The 22087-nt window shown below is 47.2% G+C and overlaps 1 protein-coding gene across 1 annotated transcript in view; it reads right to left on the bottom strand.

The window, feature by feature from the left end:
• The window catches only part of ap1s1 (adaptor related protein complex 1 subunit sigma 1), a 45649-nt gene extending 27108 nt beyond the window's left edge, over nt 1-18541 (bottom strand). The window contains exon 1 of the mRNA XM_041179040.1: nt 18420-18541. Within this exon, the coding sequence (XP_041034974.1) occupies nt 18420-18422 (3 nt within the window). The 5' untranslated portion in view covers nt 18423-18541. The remainder of the gene's footprint in view (nt 1-18419) is intronic.
• Nucleotides 18542-22087: the final 3546 nt, after the last annotated feature.

The raw sequence follows: 22087 nt of genomic DNA, 5'->3' as shown, positions 1-22087 counted from the left end.
CCTCCTTCGACAGCACCTTCCAAACCCATGACCTCTACCACATAGAAGGACAAGGGCAGCAGGTGCATGGGAACACCACTGCAAGTTCCCCACCAAACCACACACCATCCTGACTTGGAAGTATATTGCTGTTCCTTCACTGTCACTGGGTCAAAAGCCTAGAACACACTTTGTAACAGCACTGTGGGTGTACCTACACCACATGGATTGTAACAGTTCAAGAAGGTGGCACACCACCACCTTCGCAAGGGCAATTAGGGATGTCCCTGCCAACGACACCTACACCCCGTGGAAGAATAAAAAATGTTTGCTTAAAGCCCACCCCTCTGCTATTTTGGGTGAAACACTGTTTGATTCAAATGGGTTAACCTGTCCAGTAAAACAGAAGCAAAAGAGAACCTTGTGCATGCGCTGTATTGTAACCTCTTGTACACTAAGCTCTAAGGGAGCCCCCGCCCATACATAGCAAAGAACAGAATTACGTAGAACTCACATCACGAGGAGAGAAGAACTACTTAACTACAGAAATATAAATACAGCTAAACGGAGGCTAACTTGTGCGGAAATTGGACATTCGGCCCAACTGGTCTATACCAGCATTTACCTTCCTCCCAACCTATTTCATCTCACCCGATCAGCATTACCTCCTACTCCTTTCTCCCTCATTTGGTTATCCAGCTTCACACATATGCATCTGTGCTATCCAACAGATGATAGCGAGTTCCACATTCTCACCGCTCTCTGGATAAAGCGGTTTCTCTTGAAATCCCGATTGGATTTATTAAATGACCATCAGAAGGCAGTGGAGGCCAGGTCATTGAGTGTATTTAAGACCGAGATAGATAGGCTCTTGATTGGTAAGGGGATCAAAGGTTACGGGGAGAAGGCGGGAGAATGGGGTTGAGAAACTTATCAGCCATGATTGAATGGCGGAGCAGACTAGATGGGCCGAATGGCCTAATTTCTGCTCCTATGTCTTATGGTCTTTTATTGATGTCTCAGTTTAGGAATCCGCACAAGTTAGCCTCCGTTTAGCTGTATTTATATTTCTGTAGTTTAGTTCTTCTCTCCTCGTGCACCCTGAATATCCCCCAGTCTCTACTCCATCCCTGGTTGGAACTGAGCTGCCTGCGGAAAATTGCACCAGTTCCACAACCCCTCCTCCATCTTGTTTTAAAGAAATCGGTTTCTCTACAGGGAATTGCGGCATTTAAAATTGACCATAATTAGCACACACTCATCTCCTAATGTTCCGATGACATGGAATTAGCTTCACTTTCCCCCTCTAGTGCCAGTCACCAGTACAGGTTCCCAGTTCTTCATTTCTTACCGTGGCCGATGGCTCTGACTTTCCAACTTGCTGGTCAGCTCGCTACAGCCCCAGGGTCGGATTTGTGTACACCATCCAGACTAACCCTTCAGCACGGTACAGTCAGCCATGGCTCAATGGGTAGTACTCACTCCTCTAAGTCAGAAGGGTGTTGTTTCAACTCCCATTTCAGGGGCTTAAGCACACAGGGGGGGAAAAAAAACCAGGCTGACACTCTAATGCGGTACAGAGGGAACACAGCACTGTTGGAAGTCCTGTCTTTTGGATGTGTCGTTAAACTGAGGCCCCATCTGCCCTCTCAGGCGGGCATAAAAGATCCCGTGGCCCTATTCTGAAGAACCACAGGGGAGTTCTCCTCGTTCCCTGGGAAATAGTTATCCCTCAATCAATGCCACGAAAAATAGGTTATCTGGTCATTATCACATTGTTGTTTGTGGGAGCCTGGTGTGCGTAAAAAAACTGGCTGCCGTGACTACACTGTTAAACATTCAGGGATGTCACAAGCTTCGATTGTTAAGCGTTCTGGGATGTCACAGGCTTGTGAAAGTTGCTATGTAAGCGAAAGATTTTCTTTCCACTTAACACGTTGGACTGTAGCTTCTGAGCTCCAGGGCCGTGTATCTCGTGGCGGGGGTGGGGATAAAAACAAAACTGCGTAGGCTGGAAATCCAAAACAAAAACAGAATTACCTGGAAAAACTCAGCAGGTCTGGCAGCATTGGCGGAGAAGAAAAGAGTTGACGTTTCGAGTCCTCATGACCCTTCAATAGAACTAGGTGAATCCAAGGAGAGGGTTGAAATATAAGCTGGTTTAAGGTGGGGGGAAGAAGTGGAGGGGGGAGTGGTGTGGTTGTAGGGACAAGCAAGCAGTGAAAGGAGCAGATAATCAAAAGATGTCACAGACAAAAGAACACAGAGGTGTTAAAGTTGGTGATATTATCTAAATGAATGTGCTAATTAAGAATGGGTGTTAGGGCACTCAAGGTATAGCTCTAGTTGGGGGGGGGTCATAAAAGATTTAAAAATAATGGAAATAGGTGGGAAAAGAAAAATCTATATAAATTATTGGAAAAAACAAAAGAAAGGGGGAAGAAACAGAAAGGGGGTGGGGATGGAGGAGGGAGTTCAAGACCTAAAGTTGTTGAATTCAATATTCAGTCCGGAAGGCTGTAAAGTGCCTAGTCGGAAGATGAGGTGCTGTTCCTCCAGTTTGCGTTGGGCTTCACTGGAACAATGCAGCAAGCCAAGGACAGACATGTGGGCAAGAGAGCAGGGTGGACTGTTAAAATGGCAAGCGACAGGGATGTTTGGGTCATTCTTGCGGTTCAAGGTGGCTCACCACCATTTTACATATAAACTAGGAGCAGGAGTAGGCCACTCAGTCTTCTGACCCTGCTCCACCATTCAATAAGGTCATGGCTGACCTGGCTGTAGTCTCCCTCCTACCCCAGGTAAGCCTTCACTCCCTTGTTTATCGAAGAATCTATCTACCTCTGCCTTGAAAATATTCAAAGCCTCTGCTTCCACTGTGTAGTTCGGCAAGAACAAATGCGATGGGTGAACAGGACTCAGTACGTGCTGGGGTGCGCGTAGCAAGCAGAGCTCTGGATGAGCTCAAATTTATGTAGGGAGGAAGAGAGTTCCAAAGACTCACTACCCTCAGAGAAAAAAAACTTCTCAAATGGGCGACCCCTTATTTTTAAGCAGTGACCCCCTAGTTCTAGATTCTCCCACGAGAGGAAACATCCTCTCCACATCCACCCTGTCAAGACCCCTCAGGATCTTATACAGTTCCTTCAAGTCATCTCTCACTCTTCTAACAGGCAATAATGAATGGGCAATAAATGCTGGCCTTGTCAGTGACCACCCACATCCCATGAAAAACACTGCCCATTAAGGCATAACAAGAAAACGTTTTACTCTCTGAATGGAAATCTCACGTCTCAACAACCTGCATTCATATAGCGTCTTTAACATGGAAAGGCATGCCAAGGCGCTTCTAAGGGATGGAACCGGGCTGCGTCACCAGGCACTCATCCTCCTAAGTTTCTTTCAAGTTGTTTTAAGGCAGTAGGTAAACATCTCACTCTTAGTTCCATCTCCAATACAAGAGGACACTGGAAAGCTGAAATTAAAAACAGAAAAAGCTAGAAATATCCAGCAGGACGGGGGACATCTGAGGAGAAAGAGAGAGAGAGAGAGAAAAAAACAGAGTTAACCCTTAATCATTGGCCTGAAATGTTAACTCGGCTTCTCTCTGAGATCTGCCTCGGATTTTAGACTTGGACTTAGAAGGCTTCCAGAGGCAAGACAAAGTGTATGTTTACATCCATTCTCCGCAGCTTGCTTCCCCGGGAACAGGTCGCTCGTTTGAAGGCGGAGGCTATAGCTTGAGGGCTGCCAACAAGCATGGCCGACCACATGCTCTTACTGCCTGCCTTAGGCATATTGATAATCAACATGTGGTGACATTATGAATGCACCATCCTTGGCTTGGAGTGAGACTTGAACCTGGAACCTCTGGCTCAGACCCACTGTGCCACAAGATCTTTCTCCACTTCTGATCATGCCCCCTTTAATCTGTTTGGTCACCCCACTACCCATTTCAAATTCCACACGTTTTTAAGTCTAATTTTTATAAGCACTCCCCCTCACCCGTTCTTCAAATATCCTCAAATATTTTTCCCAAACCCACCATTTGTCCTACTCATCAGACATAGGTTGGACCAAAATGTCCCACTCAATTGGATTGCTCAGCACCAGAAATATCCATTCGAAGTAGGGGGCTAGAATCATAAAAAACAGGAGCTTCCTAAGGGGCTTGACAGGGTAGATGCTGAGAGGTTGTTTCCCCTTGTGGGAGAGTCTAAGACCAGGGGACATAATCTCAGAGTGAGGGGGTGCCCACTTAAAACAGAGATGAGGAGGAATTTCTTCTCTCAGAGGGTAGTCAATCTGTGGAATTCTTCACCACAGAGGGCTGTAGAGGCTGGGTTGTTAAGTATATTCAAGGCTGAGCTGGATAGATTTTTAATCAGTAAGGGAATCAAGGGTTTATGGGGGAAAAGGCAGGAAATTGGGGTTGAGGATTATCAGATCAGCCATGGTCTTGTTGAATGGCAGAGCAGACTCGATGGGCCAAATGGCCTACTTCTGCTCCTACATTTTAAGGTCTTAGGAGCGGGAATAGGCCATGTGGTCTTTTGAGGCATGGCTGCCAATGGATACGCTAGAGATCAGAATAGGAGGGGGAATAAGGCCATGGGGAGATTTGAAAACAAGGATGAGAATTTTAAAACAGAGGCATTGCCAGGTTGGAAGCCAACGTAGGTTGGCAAGCACAAATGTGATGGGTGAACAGGGCTCAGTATGAGCTGGAGTGTGCGAAGCAAGCAGAGCTCTGGATGAGCTCAAATTTATGGAGAGTGGGAGATGGGAAGCCAGCCAGAAGAGCATTGAAATAGTCAAGCCCAGAAAACAACTTTAAAATTGTTGTTTGGTAGTCCAGAGCTTCAATGTTGCCAAAATTTTTCATCTAACACCCTTCAGGACAAATGCAAGAATGCCAAATTTCAAACAATCACAATGTATACCACAGGATGGGTCAACTCTGATTGGCTGAGGCGTTGTCACGGAGACAGCAATGGGCTCCCCTAGCTCCCAGGTAATTCAGAAAAGGCGCGAGGTTTGAACAAATTCCTTTTGTTTGCAGAGAACTGATCCCTGTATATTACTTCTAGCAAGCATAAAATATGAGCCACATTACGAGCTCAACCGAACATCTTAAATTGGTTGTTTGTTTTTGCGCACTCATGATTATTCAACAAGTGCTGCCCAATCTCAGAATCACATCAAACAGTTGACATTTTGTTTCGGGTTTTGCAAGCGCCGGGCTGCTTGAAGTATGGTCTGTACTCTGCCTATTAAGGAGAACCAAAGGAGCACCACTGTTCAATTCGATTGGCCAATCGCCAGGCCATACCGTGCAACTTGAAAATTGAGGTGTTGCCAGACATGGAGATTCAGATGCAAAGTGGGGCAGGAATAGAGCAGAACCAGCTTCCCTTCCTCGACGATGAACTCACATGTCTAAACATTTATTTGCTGACCCCATTGCAAATGCCTCAAGGAATGAGCACTATCTAAGTAGGGCAAAGATACTATTTCTGGTGCTGGTCTTATTGGCTCTAGCGCACTTTGATTTATTGCTACTGCCAGCTTCAACTTCCCAGAGGAGTCTTTTGCTTCATCAAGCTGAGATCCAATGTATCTCCCTCCTGATCCAGAAGATAAACAGTGCTCTGTGTATTACAAAGTTGAATAAACCAGGGCAAAGAGAAGCCCCTAACTGTAGGTCTGGATCTTTATGGGAGCTCTCCTGTGTAGATTCAGAGGAGAATTATTTGCTATCAGTGTTCTCTCCCAGTCAGTGGGGGTGGGGTAAGGTGGGGAAGGTACGTTTCATCCATTGGATTGGTCAGGGTCAAGCACATGCATGTCAGAATGCTTTTTTATGGTCCCATTTGAGTGATATCTCCTAAGGCACACACCAAAGCCAAGTACAGACTACATTCGAGCACTCTAGCACAGAACGAGGTCATTTTACCCTTCGTGTCACAGGAATAAGAAACAGGGACAGGAGTAAGTCCCTCGAGGCTGCTCCACCAGTCAATAAGATCATGGCTGCTCAGATTGTGGGTTTAATTTCACCTTCCTCCCTGTCCCCCTTAACTTCCTTGTCAATCAAAAATTTCTCTAACTCAGCCTTGAATATATTCGATGACCCAGCCTCCACTACTCGGTGGGGGAGAGAATCCCAAAGATGAATGACCCTCAGAAGAAATTCGTCATCTCCGTCTTAAGTGAGTGACCCCTTACTTGAAACTGTGCCCCCTGGTTCTAGACTCCCCTGCGAGGGGAAAAATTGTCTCTGCATCTCCTCGTCACGCCCCCTCAGAATCTCTTATGTTTCAATAAGATCACCTCTCATTCTTCGAAACACAAATGAGTACAGGCCCAACCTGCTCAACCTTCCCTCATAAGACAAACCCCTTCATCCCAGGAATCAGTGTGCTCCATGCCTGCTCTCCCCCCACCAAATAACGAGGGCTCAAGGTCAATCTTGATGACTGGCACACACAGACACATTCTAGTTCACTAATGACGCTCAGGGAAGGATCAGAGTAAATGCGGAGAGGGTGTTTCCTCTTGTGGGAGAATCTAGAACTAGGGGTCACTGTTTAATAAGGGGCCACCCATTTAAAACAGATGAGGCAAAATTTTTTCCACTCAGAGGGTTGAGAGTCTTTGGAACCGTCCTCCTGAAAAGATGGCGGAAGTAGAGTTTTTGAATATTTTTAAGGTAGAGGTGGATAGATTCTTGGGAAGCAAGAGGGCGATAGGTTAATGGGAGTAGGTGGGATGCAGATTTCAGGTTACTATCAGATCAGCCGTGATCTTATTAAATGGCAGAGTAGTCTTGAGGGGCTGAATGGCCTACTCCTGCTCTTTGTTCCAATGTTTGTATCTGCTGTCCTTACCCGGTCTGGCCTACGTGTGACTCTAGACCCACGGCAGTGTGGTTGACTCTTTGCTGCCCTCTGGAAAGGCCTAGCAAGCCACTCAGTTGTATCAAACCAATAATCAGTGGCTCAAGAAGATGACCAGGTGCCATCAAGGCGTTACACAGAAGCTTTGTAAAACAAAGTCTGACTCCGAGCCACATAAGGACACATGAGGTCAGGTGGCTAAAAGCTCGGTCAACGAGATAGGTTTTAAAGAGCAAGGTTCAAGGGGTAAAGCAAGGTATAGAGGCGGGGAGTTGTAGGGATGGTATTCCAGAACATAAGTCAACACTCAACTCGCCCTGAGAATATAAGGAGGAGGGGATTACTAGGAATTTAGATGCAATCACTCACTGTGTACTTAAACACAGTCGCTTTTGAATGAACCCAATAAAAAAAGGGTAGGTAGGTTCAATTTTGTCCTTGTTCCTTGCCCAGAAGGAGTGGACGGTCACTGGGTGGGGCCGGCAGCTCATTCCCCGAAGTCTTCCACTTCAGCCGAGGGTTGGGAAAACAGAGACTGAGCGACGGCAGCTGCAGTGACAAGCGGTCAACAGGATACAGCTCACTCTGAGCAGGGTGAGGTGCCAGGCACAGCACCAGCTGGAGACAGTGAATCTGACCAGAAGGCATGGAAACCAAGATTGGCGACTCACCAGGCTGTCAGAGTTCTGCAACAAAAACAAAAATTGCTGGAAAAACTCTGCAGGTCTGACAGCATCTGCGGAGAGGAAGACAGAGTCAACGTTTCGAGTCTGTATGACTCCTCATCAGAACATCTGATGGTCAGAATTCTGCAGTCCCTGCCTCCACCCTCGATTTTCTCCTCTGGGTGCAGAGTTTTTCCTAGGGTTACAACTCCCTGACTCCTCAAACATTTAAGAGCATAGGAAATAGGAGCAGGAGTAGGCCTTTCAGCCTCTCAAGCCTGCCCCACCAGTCAATAAGATCGTGGCTGATCACATGATATTAACTCCAATCTCTTGCCTGCTCCATAATCCTTGAATCTCTCGTCAATCAAAAATCCGGCTAACTCAGACTCGAATATATTCAATGACCTGGCCTCCATGACTTACTGGGGGAAAGAGAATTCCAGACACCAACAACGTTCAGAGAAGTAATTCCTCCTCATCTACTTCTTAAATGGGACACAAATGGCCCAGGAGAGCTTTTGAATATGGAGACAATGACAACAAAGACCGATTCTTTTCCTTTTATTCATTCTTGGGATGAGGGTGTCATCAGCAAGGCCAGCATTTACTCTTCGTCCTTAACTGCTTCCGGGAAGGTGGTGGTGGTGGCGAGCCACCTTCTTGAACCGCTACAGTCCGTGTAGTTAAGGTGTCCCTACAGTGCTGTTATTGAGAGAGTTCCAGGGTTTAGACACAGTGACGATAAAAGACTGGCCCATGTATTGCCAAGTCAGGATGGTATGTGACTCGGAGGGGAACCTGGAGGTGATGAGGCTCCCGTGCACCCGCTGCCCTTGTTCATCCAAGTGGTAAAAGTTTGGAAGATGCTGTCGAAAGAGCCTTGGCGAGTGGCCAGTCGATTTTATAGGTAGTACATACTGCAGCCAGGGTAGTTGCGAGAGTGAATATTTAATGGGTTGGATTAATAATTTTAAATCTGAACTTGGTAGGTTTTTGCTAGACAAGGCCATAAAAGGATATGAAGCCAACATGGATGGATGGAGTTAAGAGAAGGCCAGCCATGTTCTAATTGAATGACATGGAACAGGCTCGAGTGGCTGAATGGTCTACTTAGCCTCTTATGTTGTGTCTTACATCACTCAAGGAGGCCATTCCACCTGTTGTGTCCATGCTGGAATGCTTAACATGATCTAAGCGGCAAGGTGATGGAATCAAGGTGCAGTTAGTTGGGCGAGTTCAAATGAGAGGATTAAGTTTGATGGGATGAATGGCCATTTCAGGTCCTTGATGTATTTTTTAATATGCTAATATCCTTAATTTGGTGCAGGGCACAAATGAGTAAATTAAGCAAGGCACAACTTTTTTCCTTTATTCTTTCATGAGACCTGGGCGTCACTGGCAAGGCCAGCATTTGCTGCCCATCCCTTAGTGCCCTTGAGCTGAATGGCTTGCATGACCATTTCAGAGGGGCAGTCAAGAGTCAACCACATTTGCTGTGGGTCTGGAGTCACATTTAGGCCAGACCGGGTAAGGACGGCAGATTTCCTTCCCTAAATTATTTCAATTATAATCGCTTGGGGTACTCTTTTGACGCTTCTAGCATTTAAACTTTCTGTTGGCTATGGAAAAATGATTTGGGGTGGGGTAGGGGATCCCCAATGCCTCCAAAATGGACAACAACAAATCGGAAGATCACAGCAAGTCCTGTGACAGGAGAGGCTTGGAGTTTGCATATAAAATAATTGGATAGATTAAATTAAGTAGACAAATGAAATGGTTGAAGGAGGAAAGAATGGAATAAAGAGCAGAAAACTTCAACAGAGGAGAATAAACAAGAGAGGAAGAAAGGAGTAGAAGGATGTGCTGATGGGGTGGGGCGAAAAGGAGGAGGAGGAGGCGGCTTGTGTGGAGTATAAATGCCAGTATACACAGTTAGGCTCAATGGCCTGTTCCTGTGCTGTAGAGTCGAGAGGAGCTCACGCTTAATTCAATTATCCCTTAATTGTTTTAATTTATTCAAGGTAATTACTATAATAAAACCACTGCTGACATTTGGGCTGCTGCAGCTGCATTAACTCTCGCTTTGCAGTGCATGAACAGAAAATGAGCCAACCCAGGGAGATGGCAGTAAGGAGGCAAGAAATGGTAACGGGAATGGGCCAGATAGCCTCTCGAGCCTGCTCTGCCATTCAATATGATCATTGATAATCTTCTACCCTAGTTCCATCTTCCCGCACTGTCCCCACAATTATCTATCGACCTCCATCTTAAATATACTCAATGACTGAGCTTTCACAGCTCTCTGGGGTAGGATGGTTGGGGGGGGGGGATAGAAGTGCGGTGGTAATGTCACAGAACTAGTAATTTTGGGCACACGGGTTCGAATCCCACCACAGCACCACAGCATGGAATTTAAATTCAATTAATAAAATTTGGAATTGCAAGCTAGTCTCAGTAATGGTGACCGGGACAACTATCATCGATTGTCGTAAAAAACCCATCTGGGTTCACGACCGGCTTTTAGGGAAGGTAATCTGCCATGCTTAACTCAGTCTGGCCTACATGTTTCCAGATCCACAGCAAACTGCCTTCTGAAATGGCTTAACAAACTACTCGCGTCAAGGGCAATGAGGGATAGGCAACAAATGCTGACATTGCCAGCGACGCCCACATCCCATGAAACAATAAAGAAAAATAACAAGTCCACTCCCCTTTCCATGTAGTTCTGCAAGGTTTTGGGGTTCAGGTTTAGATCTGATTCCCTTTTGAAAGGCACCATTCCACCCGTCTCCTCCATACACTCAGGCAGTGAACTTCAATTAAAAAGAAAACATTTGTTCATGGCATATGAGTGTCGTTGCCTAGGCCAGCACTCATTGCTCATCCATTGAGGTGGTGGTGGTGGTGGTGAGCTGCCTTCTCGAACCACTGCAGTCCGCCTGGTGTAGGTCTACCCATAATGCTGTTAGGGAGGGAGTTCCAGGTTCTTGATCCAGCGACAGTGAAGGAACAGCGATGAGACGTTTTTTTGAAGTTGCAGAGAGTTGGGGAAAAGTCAACAGTGACAATTTTTTTCCCCAGTGATCAAAGGTCTACAACATGGGGGTGGGGCATGGATACAAGATAAAATGCAAGAGGTGAAACGATGCAGAGAATACACGGAATGTGGGGTCTTGCCGTGCATCGCTTCCTATATCACAGCAGCACTGTTAAAGTATTTTGGCTTAGAGTGAGGGGATGTAAACAAGTTCCAATGCATGATATTTAGTATAGCTAGCTGGAGAAACATGTTTGGACACAGCGTTGGTAATTTGTGGAATGCACACCGCTGAGGGACCTCATCAACACTTAAGAACAGGTTAGATATGTGGTTGAAAATGGTGACGGGGTGGTAAAGGAATATGGGTGTAAGGCAGGGATGTGGGATTAGGTTTCTGCTCAAATACAGATAAACACTAACAGAAACAAGCAATACAGCTGAGCCGAGCAACCTGTTTCTGTGCTGTATACGAATTCTCCCATAAAAATGCTTCACCATAAAGCCAAACTGCCTGCTTATTCCTTTCATGGGACGTGGGCGTCACTGGCCAGGCCAGCATTTGTTGCTCGTCCCTAATTGCCCTCGAACTGAGCAGCCTGCTCGGCCATTTCAGAGGGGCAGTTAAGAGGCAACCACACTGCTGTGGGTCTGGAGTCACGTGTAAGCCAGACCAGGTAAAGAGCGGCAGACTTCCTTCCCTAAAGGACGATAGTAAACCAGATGGATTTTTATAACAATCGATGATAGTTGCTATGGTCACCATTACTGAGATGAGCTTTCAATTCCAAATTTATTAATTGAATTTAAATTTCACCAGTTGCCATATCCCCAGAGCATTAGCCTGGCCTCTGGATTACCAGTCCAGTGATATTACCACTACACCACTTGGATCAGAAGCGCGGATTGTACTCCAGCCTGACACATAACCTATAACTACTGGCTGGCTATAGGGCTGGGAATGGTACGGTGGGGAGTTGTTGGGGGGGTGGTGGGAGGAGGTGGTGAAAAGAGGACAGAGCTGATCCAGATTTAGTCCTGACACGACATTCACACATGCAACCTGGGAGGAAATACTCGGTATCAATATCGTCTGCCAGCGAAATGCTCCAAACGGAGTGGTCCATTGTTGTCTGATAATTAGAGGTTGGGGTTTGGGCCAAGAAAGAAACTAACTACCTTCTTGACAAGTTTGCAGGAAAGATATTTGACCCGAGGGAGCAGGCGAATTTGATTCCGCTGCTATTGATGAAATGTGATCCAATGAAAGGCAAGAGCCTCTCATTTCCTATTACAGAGGGTGATGAGCAATCCCAAGGGAATTCAGAAGCAACTGTTGCACAATAGGGAGCACATCACCAGTGGCTTACAACACACAAACTCAACCCTTCCCAAGAATGGAATTATTCAGTCCTGCAGCACAGAAGGAAGCCATGTGACCCATCATGCCTGCGCCAACTTCTCCAATTTGTCCCACTATTCCAACCATACCCTTTCCTCGCCAACTTGCAAATTTTCATTTTCAAGCATTTATCCAATTTCCTTTTGAAAGTCACTCTTCAATCTGCTTCCAGCACTTTTCAGGCAGCATGCTCCAGGTTATAAAAACCCACAGTGTAATAAGAAAAATTCTCATTACCCCCACCCCACCGCAACCCCCTCCAGTTCTTTGGCTAATTCTCTTCTATCTGTGTCCCTCTGGATACTGACCCTCCTGCCACTGGAAAAAGTTTCTCCTTATTTACTCTTATCAAAACGCCTCAATTTTAAACTGCTCCGCTAAATTTTCCCGTAACGTTCTCCGCTCTAAGAACGACCCCGGCTTCTCCAGACTCCCCAGGTAACTGAGCTTCCCCCATCCCAATAAACAAAAAGCTCAAAATGAAGCGAGTTTTGAATCGAAGCGTCCCTAGCCACTAATGCTCCACAGGTCATGCACAAGGCTCAACCCTGGAAAGATTACCTGGAGTGCTGTAAACTGCAGAGCTATGGGGTGGACGCTGGGAGTTATGGTTAGAACGGGTGGATAGTTTAGTGTTTTATCATTTTTGGCTGGCGCAGACATGATGGGCTGAATGGCCTCTTTCCATGCCGTAACTTTTCTATGATTTTATTTTTAAAAAAAATACGTTGTCTACTCATGATCTAACTGCTGTTTATGAGAGAGTTTGCTGCACTCGAATTGGCTGCTGTGTTTCCTACATTACATTGGTGACTACATCATGTACAAGGAACAGACTCGATGGGCCGAACGGCCTACTTTCTGCTCCCATGTTTTATGGACTACACTTCAAAAGTATTTCATTGACTATGAAGTGCTTTTGGATGACCTGAGGTTGGGAAAGAGCATAAGAAATAGGAGCAGGAGTAGGGCCATTTGGTCCCCCGAGCCTGCTCTACCATTCAATAAGATCATGGCTGATCTGATTGAGGCCTTAGCTCCACTTTCCTGCCTGCTCCCCCCACCACCATAACCCTTGACTCCCTTGTCAATCAAAACTCAGTTTAACTCAGCCTTGAATATATTCAATGACCCGGCCTCCACTGCTCGCTGGAGAAGAGAATTCCAAACACCAACGACCCTCTGAGAAAGGAAATTCCTCATCTCCATCTTAAATGGGAGACCCCTTATTTTGAAACTGTGCCCCCTAGTTCTAGACTCCCCCACAAGGGGAAACATCCTCCCAGCATCTACCCTGTCAAGAACCCTCAGAATCTTAAGCTAAAAGCAAAATATTGAGGATGCTGGAAATCTGAAACAAAAACAGAAAATGCTAGAAAAACTCTGATGAAAAGCCTGGAGTTTTTCCAGCATTTTCTGTTTTTGTTTGCCTCAGAATCTTATATGTTTCACTAAGATCACCTCTCATTCTTCTAAACTCCAATGAGTACAGGCCCAAACCACTCAACCCTTCCTCATAAAACAAACTCTCATTGCAGGTATCAGACTAGTGAACCTTCTCTGAAATGCTTCCAATGCAAATATTTCCCTCCTTAAGTAAGGTCATATGTATACACAGCACTCCAGATGCAGTCTCACCAATGTCCTGCAGAGTTGTAGCAAGACTTCTCTACTTTCATATCCTAACCCCCATGCAATAAAGGCCAACATTCCATTTGCCTTCCCAATTACTTGTTGTACCTCCATGATGACTTTTTTGTGATTCGTGTACAAGGACACCCAGGTCCTGCTGTACTGCGCTATGGGAACAAAGGTCCTTTGGCAGACTCCCTCCCTTTCTAAAAAATCGGAAAGCCCGACTTGTGCATCAGGAACATGAGAATCTCACGTCTGAAGTAAAAATGAAGGTCACAGAAAACTGTTTCGCAACAGTCGGAGATACAAAGCAAAATGTATTTACTGATCGCTACAAAGCGAAGGGAGAAATTAGAGCAAAGAAACATATGGCCTCTGTTTCTGTGTAGCTCGGAGACAATGAGGCCAACAGCAGCTAACTCAACACAGCCCAAGGTTCAAACTTCAAGTGGCCCGGTGCCAAGGAACATAACTAGATATTCACTGAGCCATTATAGGAGTCATTCTAGTAGAAAAAACTTGCTCCTTTCACACCCTCACAACATTCCAAAGCATTTTCCTGACCCCTAAGTACTTTTTTTCTTTGAAATGTTTGGGAAACGCAGCAGCCCATTTGCTCACAGTGAGTGCGCACAAACAGCAAGGAGCTCACGATCAGATGATCTGTCATTAGGTAGTGGGGTAAATATTAGTCAGGACATGATGAAGAACAGCCCTGTTCTTTTTCAAACAGTGCCTTGGGGTGACTTACATGCACAGATGGTTTGACACCTCATCTTTTTTTATTCGTTGATGGGATGTGGGCGTTGCTGGCTAGGCTAGCTTTTATTGCCCATCCCTAATTGTCCTTGAGAAGGTGGCGGTGAGCTGTCTTCTTGAGCTGCTGCAGTCCCTCTGGTGTAGGTACACCCACAGTGATGTCAGGAAGGGAGTTCCAGGATTTTGACCCAGCAACATTGAAGGAACGGTGAAATATTTCCAAGTCAGGTGGCGTTCCCATGTGTCTGCTGCCCTTGTCTTTCTAGATGGTAGCGGTCATGGGTTTGGAAGGTGCTGTCTAATGAGCCTTTATTTCTAAACTGTATCCTCTAGTTCTCGTCTCTCCCAAACATCCTTTCAGCAGCCACCTTGTTAAATCGCCTCAAGTCCCTCCCTTCTCAGGAAAACATTCCAAGTTTCTCCAAACCATCCAGGATGGTGGGTGACTTGAGGTGAACTTGCATGCGGTGTAGGTACACCCACAGTGCTGTTAGGGAGGGCATTCCAGGATTTTGACCCAGTGAAGGAACAGCAATGTAGTTCCAAGTCAGCTGCTGTTCCCATGTGTCTGCTGTCCTTGTCTTTCTAGATGGTAGAGGTCGTGGGTTTGGGAGGTGTTGTCTAAGGAGCCTTGGCGAGTTTGTCCAATGCATCTTGTAGATGGTACACACACTGCTGCTACTATGCATCGGTGCTGGAGGGAATGAATGTTTGTGGATGGGATGCCAATGAAGGCCAAAGAAATTCGGGTATAGTAGTAAATAAGTTACTTTCCAGGTCTAACAATCCTGAGGCTTGGACTAATGACCCCGGAGACAGAGCTCAAATACCACCACAGCAACTCCCGATTTTAAACTTCATGACTAAACCTGGAATTGAAAAGCTACTTTCAGTAATGGCACCGTGAAGCTGCCAGCTTGTTATAAAAACCCATCCGGTTCACTGACGTCCTTCTGGGGGGGAAATCTGCTGTCTTTACCCAGTCTGGCCAGTACAAGACTCCAGCAATGGGGTTGACTCTTGACCACCATCTGAAATGGCTGAGCAAGCCACTCGGTCATATTGCAGAAGGTGGCTCACCACCACCTTCTCAAAAGGATTTAGGGGTGGGAAATGAATGCTGGCCTTGCCCGCAGCACCGACACCCCTTTGACAGTGTGCCATTGCCTCAGTAACTACACTGGGAGTGTCCAATCTGGACCTCATGCTAAGTGCCTGGAGTGGGGCTTGAACCCACATCCTTCTATCCCAGTGGCAAGTGCAAGCTGATGAAACCAAATAATTAATTGGGATTACCTAACCAGGCCACAGTAATTTCAGGATCTTCATTATGTCACCAATGCTAAGGATGCTGGAACCTGTTCGAACCCCTCTAAACAGTTTTCCAACCCTTCAGAGCAGTGAAATCACACTGGAACATTAACTATTTCTTTCTCCACAGATGCTACCTGACCTGCGCAGTATTTCAGCATCCAGTGTGTACTTGTTTTTGTTTTAAGGTAATATGTCTATTCAGATGACGTGCAGGTATACATCTGCCTTCTGTTCTGTATAATTTCAATAGTTTAAAGGAAAAAAGTTCACTTTAAAAAAAATACAGACACCTTAGATAGATGAAGAGGGGGTGGGTTGAACTCGAAAATCTAGGCATGCCTCCTGATGTAGTACTAAGGGATTGCTGCACTGTCAAATGTGTATGAATCAAAGAACGGTTATAGCACAGGAGGCTGTTCAGCCTTCACATCTGTGCCAGCTCTCGGCAAGAACGGAGCTAGCTGAACTGTCCTGCCCTTTCCTCATAGCCCTGCAAATATTTCCCACTTAGGGGCGAGGTGAGGAGAAATATTTTTACTTGGAGGGCTGTGAATCTTTGGAATTCTCTACCCCAGAGAGCTGTGGAAGCTCAGTCACTGAGTATGTTTAAAGGAGGGATTGGCAGGTTTCTAAATACCAATGACACAAAGCGATATGGGGATAGTGTGGGAAAAAGGCAATAAAGCGCATTATCAGCCATGACCATACTGAATCGTGCAGAACACCTTCGGTCTGTCCGCAAGCATTACCCAGACCTCCCTGTCGCTTGCCATTTCAACACTCCACCCTGCTCTCATGCCCACATATTCGTCCTTGACCCGCTGCATTGTTCCATTGAAGCTCAACGCAAACTGGAGGAACAGCACCTCATCTTCCGACTAGGCACTTTACAGCCTTCCGGACTGAATATTGAGTTCAACAATTTTAGATCATGAACTCTCTCCTCCATCCCCACCCCCTTTCGCATCCCCCCCTTTTTTTCCCCCAATATCCCACCAATTTCCATTATTTTTAAATGTATTTCCATCCTTTGTTTTATCTCTGCCTTTTAGCCTATTTTGATGCCTTCACCCCACCCCCACTAGGGCTATCTGTACCTTGCTTGTCCTACTTTCTACCCTTAATTAGCACATTCCTTAGATAATATCATCACCTTCAACGTCTTTGTGCTTTTGTCTGTGACATCTTTTGGTTATCTCCACCTATCACTGGCCCTCTATCCAGCTCTACCTGTGTCCCCCCCTCCCCCGCCCCCGCCCACCTTAAACCAGCTTATATTTCACCTCTCTTCTATTTTCACTTAGTTCTGGTGAAGAGTCATACGGACTCGAAACGTTAACTGTGTTCCTCTCCGCAGATGCTGCCAGACCTGCTGAGAGTTTTTCCAGGTATTTTTACTTTTGTTTTGGATTTCCAGCATCCGCGGTTTTTTGCTTTTATCGTACTGAATGGTGGAGCAGACGCGATGGGCTGAATGGCCTAGCCCTGTTCCTAAGTATCTGCCTCCACCACACTCTGGATGATAATTTCATGGTCACCATTACCGAGGCTAGCTTTCAATTCCAGATTTAAAAATTAATTCATTCGTTAATTACAACAATTGATGATAATTTCATGGTCGTCACTACTGAAAATAGCTTTCCATCACATATTTAAAAAATAATTAATTACAAAAATCAATGATAGATTCATGATTGGTGTTACTGAGGTAACTTCCAATTCCTCATTTTATTGAACTTAAAATTCCACCAGCTGCCATGTTAGGATTTGAATTCTTGTTCCCCCTCTCCCCTCCTTCTCCCTCTCCCCCCATTCCCCCTTCTCCCCTCTTTCCCCCCATTCCCCCCCTCCCCTCTTTCCCCCCATTCTCCCATATCCCCTCTCTCCCCATCCCCTCCCCTTCCCCCACCCCCTCTTCTCCCCATTCTCCCATATCCCCTCTCCCCCCATCCCCCTCCCCTTCCCCCACTCCCTCTTCTCCTCATTCTCCCATATCCCCTCTCCCCCCATCCCCCTCCCCTTCCCCCACTCCCTCTTCTCCCCATTCTCCCATATCCCCTCTCCCCCCATCCCCCTCCCCTTCCCCCACTCCCTCTTCTCCCCATTCTCCCATATCCCCTCTCTCCCCATTCCCCCTCTCGCCCCCCCTTCCACCTCCTTCCCCCCATTCCCCAGCCTGAGTCTCTGGATGTGCTAGTCCAGTGATATTAACTTCACACCGCGGTCCACCCGATGAAAACAAGCTCCAGGGGTTGGGGAAAGCAGCTGGACAAAGACAGCCCTTGCCCTCGATCAATGGTCCGTCTGGCCCTTGGGCTGCAAGCTGAGGTCCCACCCACCGGCCCCCTCCTGATTGGCCGGAGTTGGTGGGTGGTTGGGGGGGGGGGAGGGTGAGTTGCCATTGGTTGGCCCGTCTGTCAATCAGGGCGGGCGGACCCAGAAACTTGACCCCGTGCCCTCCGAAATGACAATTAAAATGCCTCCAGCTCCGCTGCCCATCGCTCCAACGTCGCCTGGCGGAATAAAAGGTGATGAATCGGTGGGAAGGAGGAGGAACGAGCGCCGAGGAACCGTTTAAAACCAGTAAATGAGCTTACCTGGTGACGTCGCGCGCTCTTACCTGAGACTCAGGTGAGCACAAGCCGGAAACAAGCTGAGATTATTTCATTTTATTCATTTACATTTCCCTCTCTCCCCCCCTTTATTTGCACTCTGGCTGCACCTACCATGTCGGCGGTCTGCAATCTGCGAGTTGCAATCTCCCGGCCCCCCCCTCCTCCTCCTCACACACCTCCTCCCTCGCCAGGTTGCTGCCCGCGGAAACTTGCCCACCCGCTGCTCCTGCCGCCGGAGCTGTCACTCAGCCATCAGCGGAGGGAGGAGGGCTGCGCATGCGCCCCCCTCCCCGCCCCCTCCAAGGTTTCGGGTCTTTCCGGCCGACTTCGGCGCTTTCCGATCACCCGGCGGTGTGAAGGTGCGCATGCGCTACTCTCGCAGCACCTCCTCCCCCCACCCCACCCCGCCGCCAGCCCGCCCCTCCAAGGTTTCGGGTCTTTCCATCCACCCTCGGCACTTTCCGATCACCGGACTGAATGAAGATGCGCATGCGTCATATCCGCAGGCTGGGACTCTCTCTTCCTCCGTCCCGTTCCCCAAGGTTTCGGATCTTTCCGGCCACCCTCGGCACTTTCCGATCGCCCAGGCCCCTCGGCGTACAGCCACGCACGCGCCAACTCCACGCCCTCACCTAGCCTTCGGGTCTTTCCGGCTGCCATCGGCAACTTCCGATCACTGGGACACCGAGTAGGTGGCCGCGCATGCACTTTTCCCACCCCAGACCACGCCTGTCGAAGGGGAGCGGTTGCCATGGCAATGGAGGTGAGTAGGCCTCACCTGGTGGACAGGGGCTGCTTCCCGCAGAATCAACCCCAATTGTTTTGTCATTTTCTCAATCATTTATTTCTTCTCTTGAAGGCACGGGGCCGTTTCTTCAACACCAGCCTTTGGACCAAAGGTCAGCAGCACACCTCTTAAAGGGATAGCGCAGAGATAACCAAATATCTAAAGGGGAATTCCCCTTACTTTATTGTATTAATTCCTCTTCTCAAGAAAATTTTTGATTGTTGTTTTCCCCCTCCTCACCTGAAGCCCACTGAATCTTATCAAGGTACGGACTTCTCTGGGGTATGGTTCACTGGACACTGACTTGCACTGGGGTATCATTCACCTGGCACTGACGCACTGGGGTATGGTTCACCTGGCATTGATTATCTCAGAGGTATAATTCACATGGCACTGACTCACACTGGGGTATGGTTCAACTGGCATTGATTATCTCAGAGGTATAATTCACATGGCACTGACTCACACTGGGGTATGGTTCAACTGGCATTGATTATCTCAGAGGTATAATTCACATGGCACTGACTCACACTGGGGTATGGTTCAACTGGCATTGATTATCTCAGAGGTATAATTCACATGGCACTGACTCACACTGGGGTATGGTTCACCTGGCATTGATTATCTCAGGGGTATAATTCACATGGCACTGACTCACACTGGGGTATGGTTCAACTGGCATTGATTCACACAGGGGTATCATTCACCTGGCACTGACCTGCACTGGAGCCTGTTCACATGGCATTGATTCTGGGGTATCATTTATTTGGCACTGACTCTCACCGGGGTACAGTTCACCTGGCACTGATTCTGGGGTATCATTCACTTGACACTGACTTTCACTGGGTGGTTCACCAGGCAGTGACTCGCACGGGGGAATAATTCACCTGGCACTGATTCTCTCCGGTGTATAAATCATCTGGCACTGACTCGCATGGTGTCTGGGTCATATGGCATAGATTCTGGGGTATCATTTACCTGGCACTGAGTCTCACTGGGGTATGGTTCTGACTCTCTTTGTGGTATCATTCACCTGGCAATGAATCTTTCAGGGGTATCATTCACCTGGTCCTGACTGTCTCTCTGCGGTAACAGTTCATCTGGGCATGGAGTCTCATTGAGGTAAGGTTCACCTGGCAATGACCCTAGGGCATTATTCACCTGGCACTGACTCTGAGTATAATTTACCTGGTGCTGTCATCACTGGGGCATTATTTACCTGGCCCTGACCTCCTGCGAAATGTTTCATCTGGCACTGACTGGAATTTTTAAAAATTCTTTCACAGGATGTGGGCATCACTGGCTAGGTCAGCATTTATTGCCCACCCTTAATTGCCCTTGAGAAGGTGGTGGTAAGCAGCCTTCTTGAGCTGCTGCAGTCCGTACTGTTAGGGAGGGAGTTCCAGGATTTTGACTCAGCAACAGTGAAGGAACGATGATATATTTCCAAGTCAGGATGGTGAGTGGCTTGGAGGGGAACTAGCAAGTGGTGGTGTTTCCATGCATCTACTGCCCTTGTCCTTCTAGATGGTAGTGGTCGTGGGTTTGGCAGGTGTTGTCGCAGGAGCCTTGGTGAGTTGCTGCAGTGCTTCTTATAGATTGTACACACTGCTGCCACTGTGCATTGGTGGTGGAGGGAGTGGATATTGAAGGTGATGGATGGGGTGCCAATCAAGAGGGTTGCTTTGTCCTGCATGATGTTGAGCTTCTTGAGTGTTGTTGGAGCTGTAATCATCCAGGCAAGTGGAGAGATTCCATCACGTTCCCGACTTGTGGACAGGCTTCGGAGAGTTAGGAGGTGAGTTGCTCTCTGCAAAATTCCCAATCCCTGACCTGCTCTTGTGGCTACAGTATTGAAATGGCTGGTCCAGTTCAATTTCTGGTCTATGGTAACCCCAGGATATTGATAGTGGGGGATTCAGCGGTGGTAATGCCATTGAATGCCAAGAGGGAATGGTTAGATTCTCTCTTGTTGGAGATAGTCATTGCCTGGCACTTGTGTAGCACAAATGTTACTTGCCACTTATCAGCCCATGCCTGAATGTTGTCCAGGTTTTGCTGCATATAGGCACGGACTGCTTCAGCATCTGAGAAGTCGTGAATGGTGCTGAACATTGTACAATCATCAGAGAACATCCCCACTCCTGACCTCAGGATGGAGGGGAGGTCATTGATGAAACTGCTGAAGATAGTTGGGCCTAGGACACTACACTGAGGAACTCCTGCATTGATGTCCTGGATCTGAGATGATTGACCTCCAACCACCACAACCATCTTCTTTTGTGCTAGGTGTAACTCCACCCAGAGGAGGGTTTCCCCCCAATCCCCATTAACTCCAGTTGTGCTCGAGCTCCTTTATGCCACAGTCAGTCAAATGCTGCCTTGATATCAAGGTTAGTTACTCTCCCCTCACCTCTTGAGTTCAGCTCTTAAGTCCATGTTTGGATTAAAGGCTGTAATGAGCATAGGAGCTGAGTGACCCTGGCGGAACCCAAACTGAGTGTCAGTGAGCAGGTTATCGTTGAGTAACTGCCACTTGATAGCACTGTCGGTGACCCCTTTCATCACGTTGCTGATGATCGAGAGTAGGCTGAAGGAGTGACAATTGGCTGTGTTGGATTTGTCCTGCTTTATGTCTAAGGACCTGGGCAGTTTTCCACATTGCTGGGTGGATAGTGTCATGACAGCGGATCACATCCCATGTTGCTTACAGGCATGTTGAACATTTTTAAGGAAGAAGTGTTTTTAAAAAGACCTACAAGCAAAAGCTGGCTGAGAATAAAAAGTAACCACCTGCTTGAAAATTCCTATCTGGATTACACTTAACCGAGTAGCCCAGAGAGAATGGAATGTCGCATCTAGAAAGGTGTCACGACCTCCTTCAGACAGAAACAGTTGAAAAGGAGAGATGCAATGCAACAGGCTAAACTTTAATCTCCTGTAGTTGTGGAGACAATGGAGACTGATTACCGTTTCTGTAGAAACCATCTCC

The sequence above is a fragment of the Carcharodon carcharias genome, chromosome 33 (assembly GCF_017639515.1).
Source record: "Carcharodon carcharias isolate sCarCar2 chromosome 33, sCarCar2.pri, whole genome shotgun sequence".
Lineage (NCBI taxonomy): Eukaryota > Metazoa > Chordata > Chondrichthyes > Lamniformes > Lamnidae > Carcharodon > Carcharodon carcharias.
This window is presented reverse-complemented; position numbering and strand designations above follow the sequence as displayed.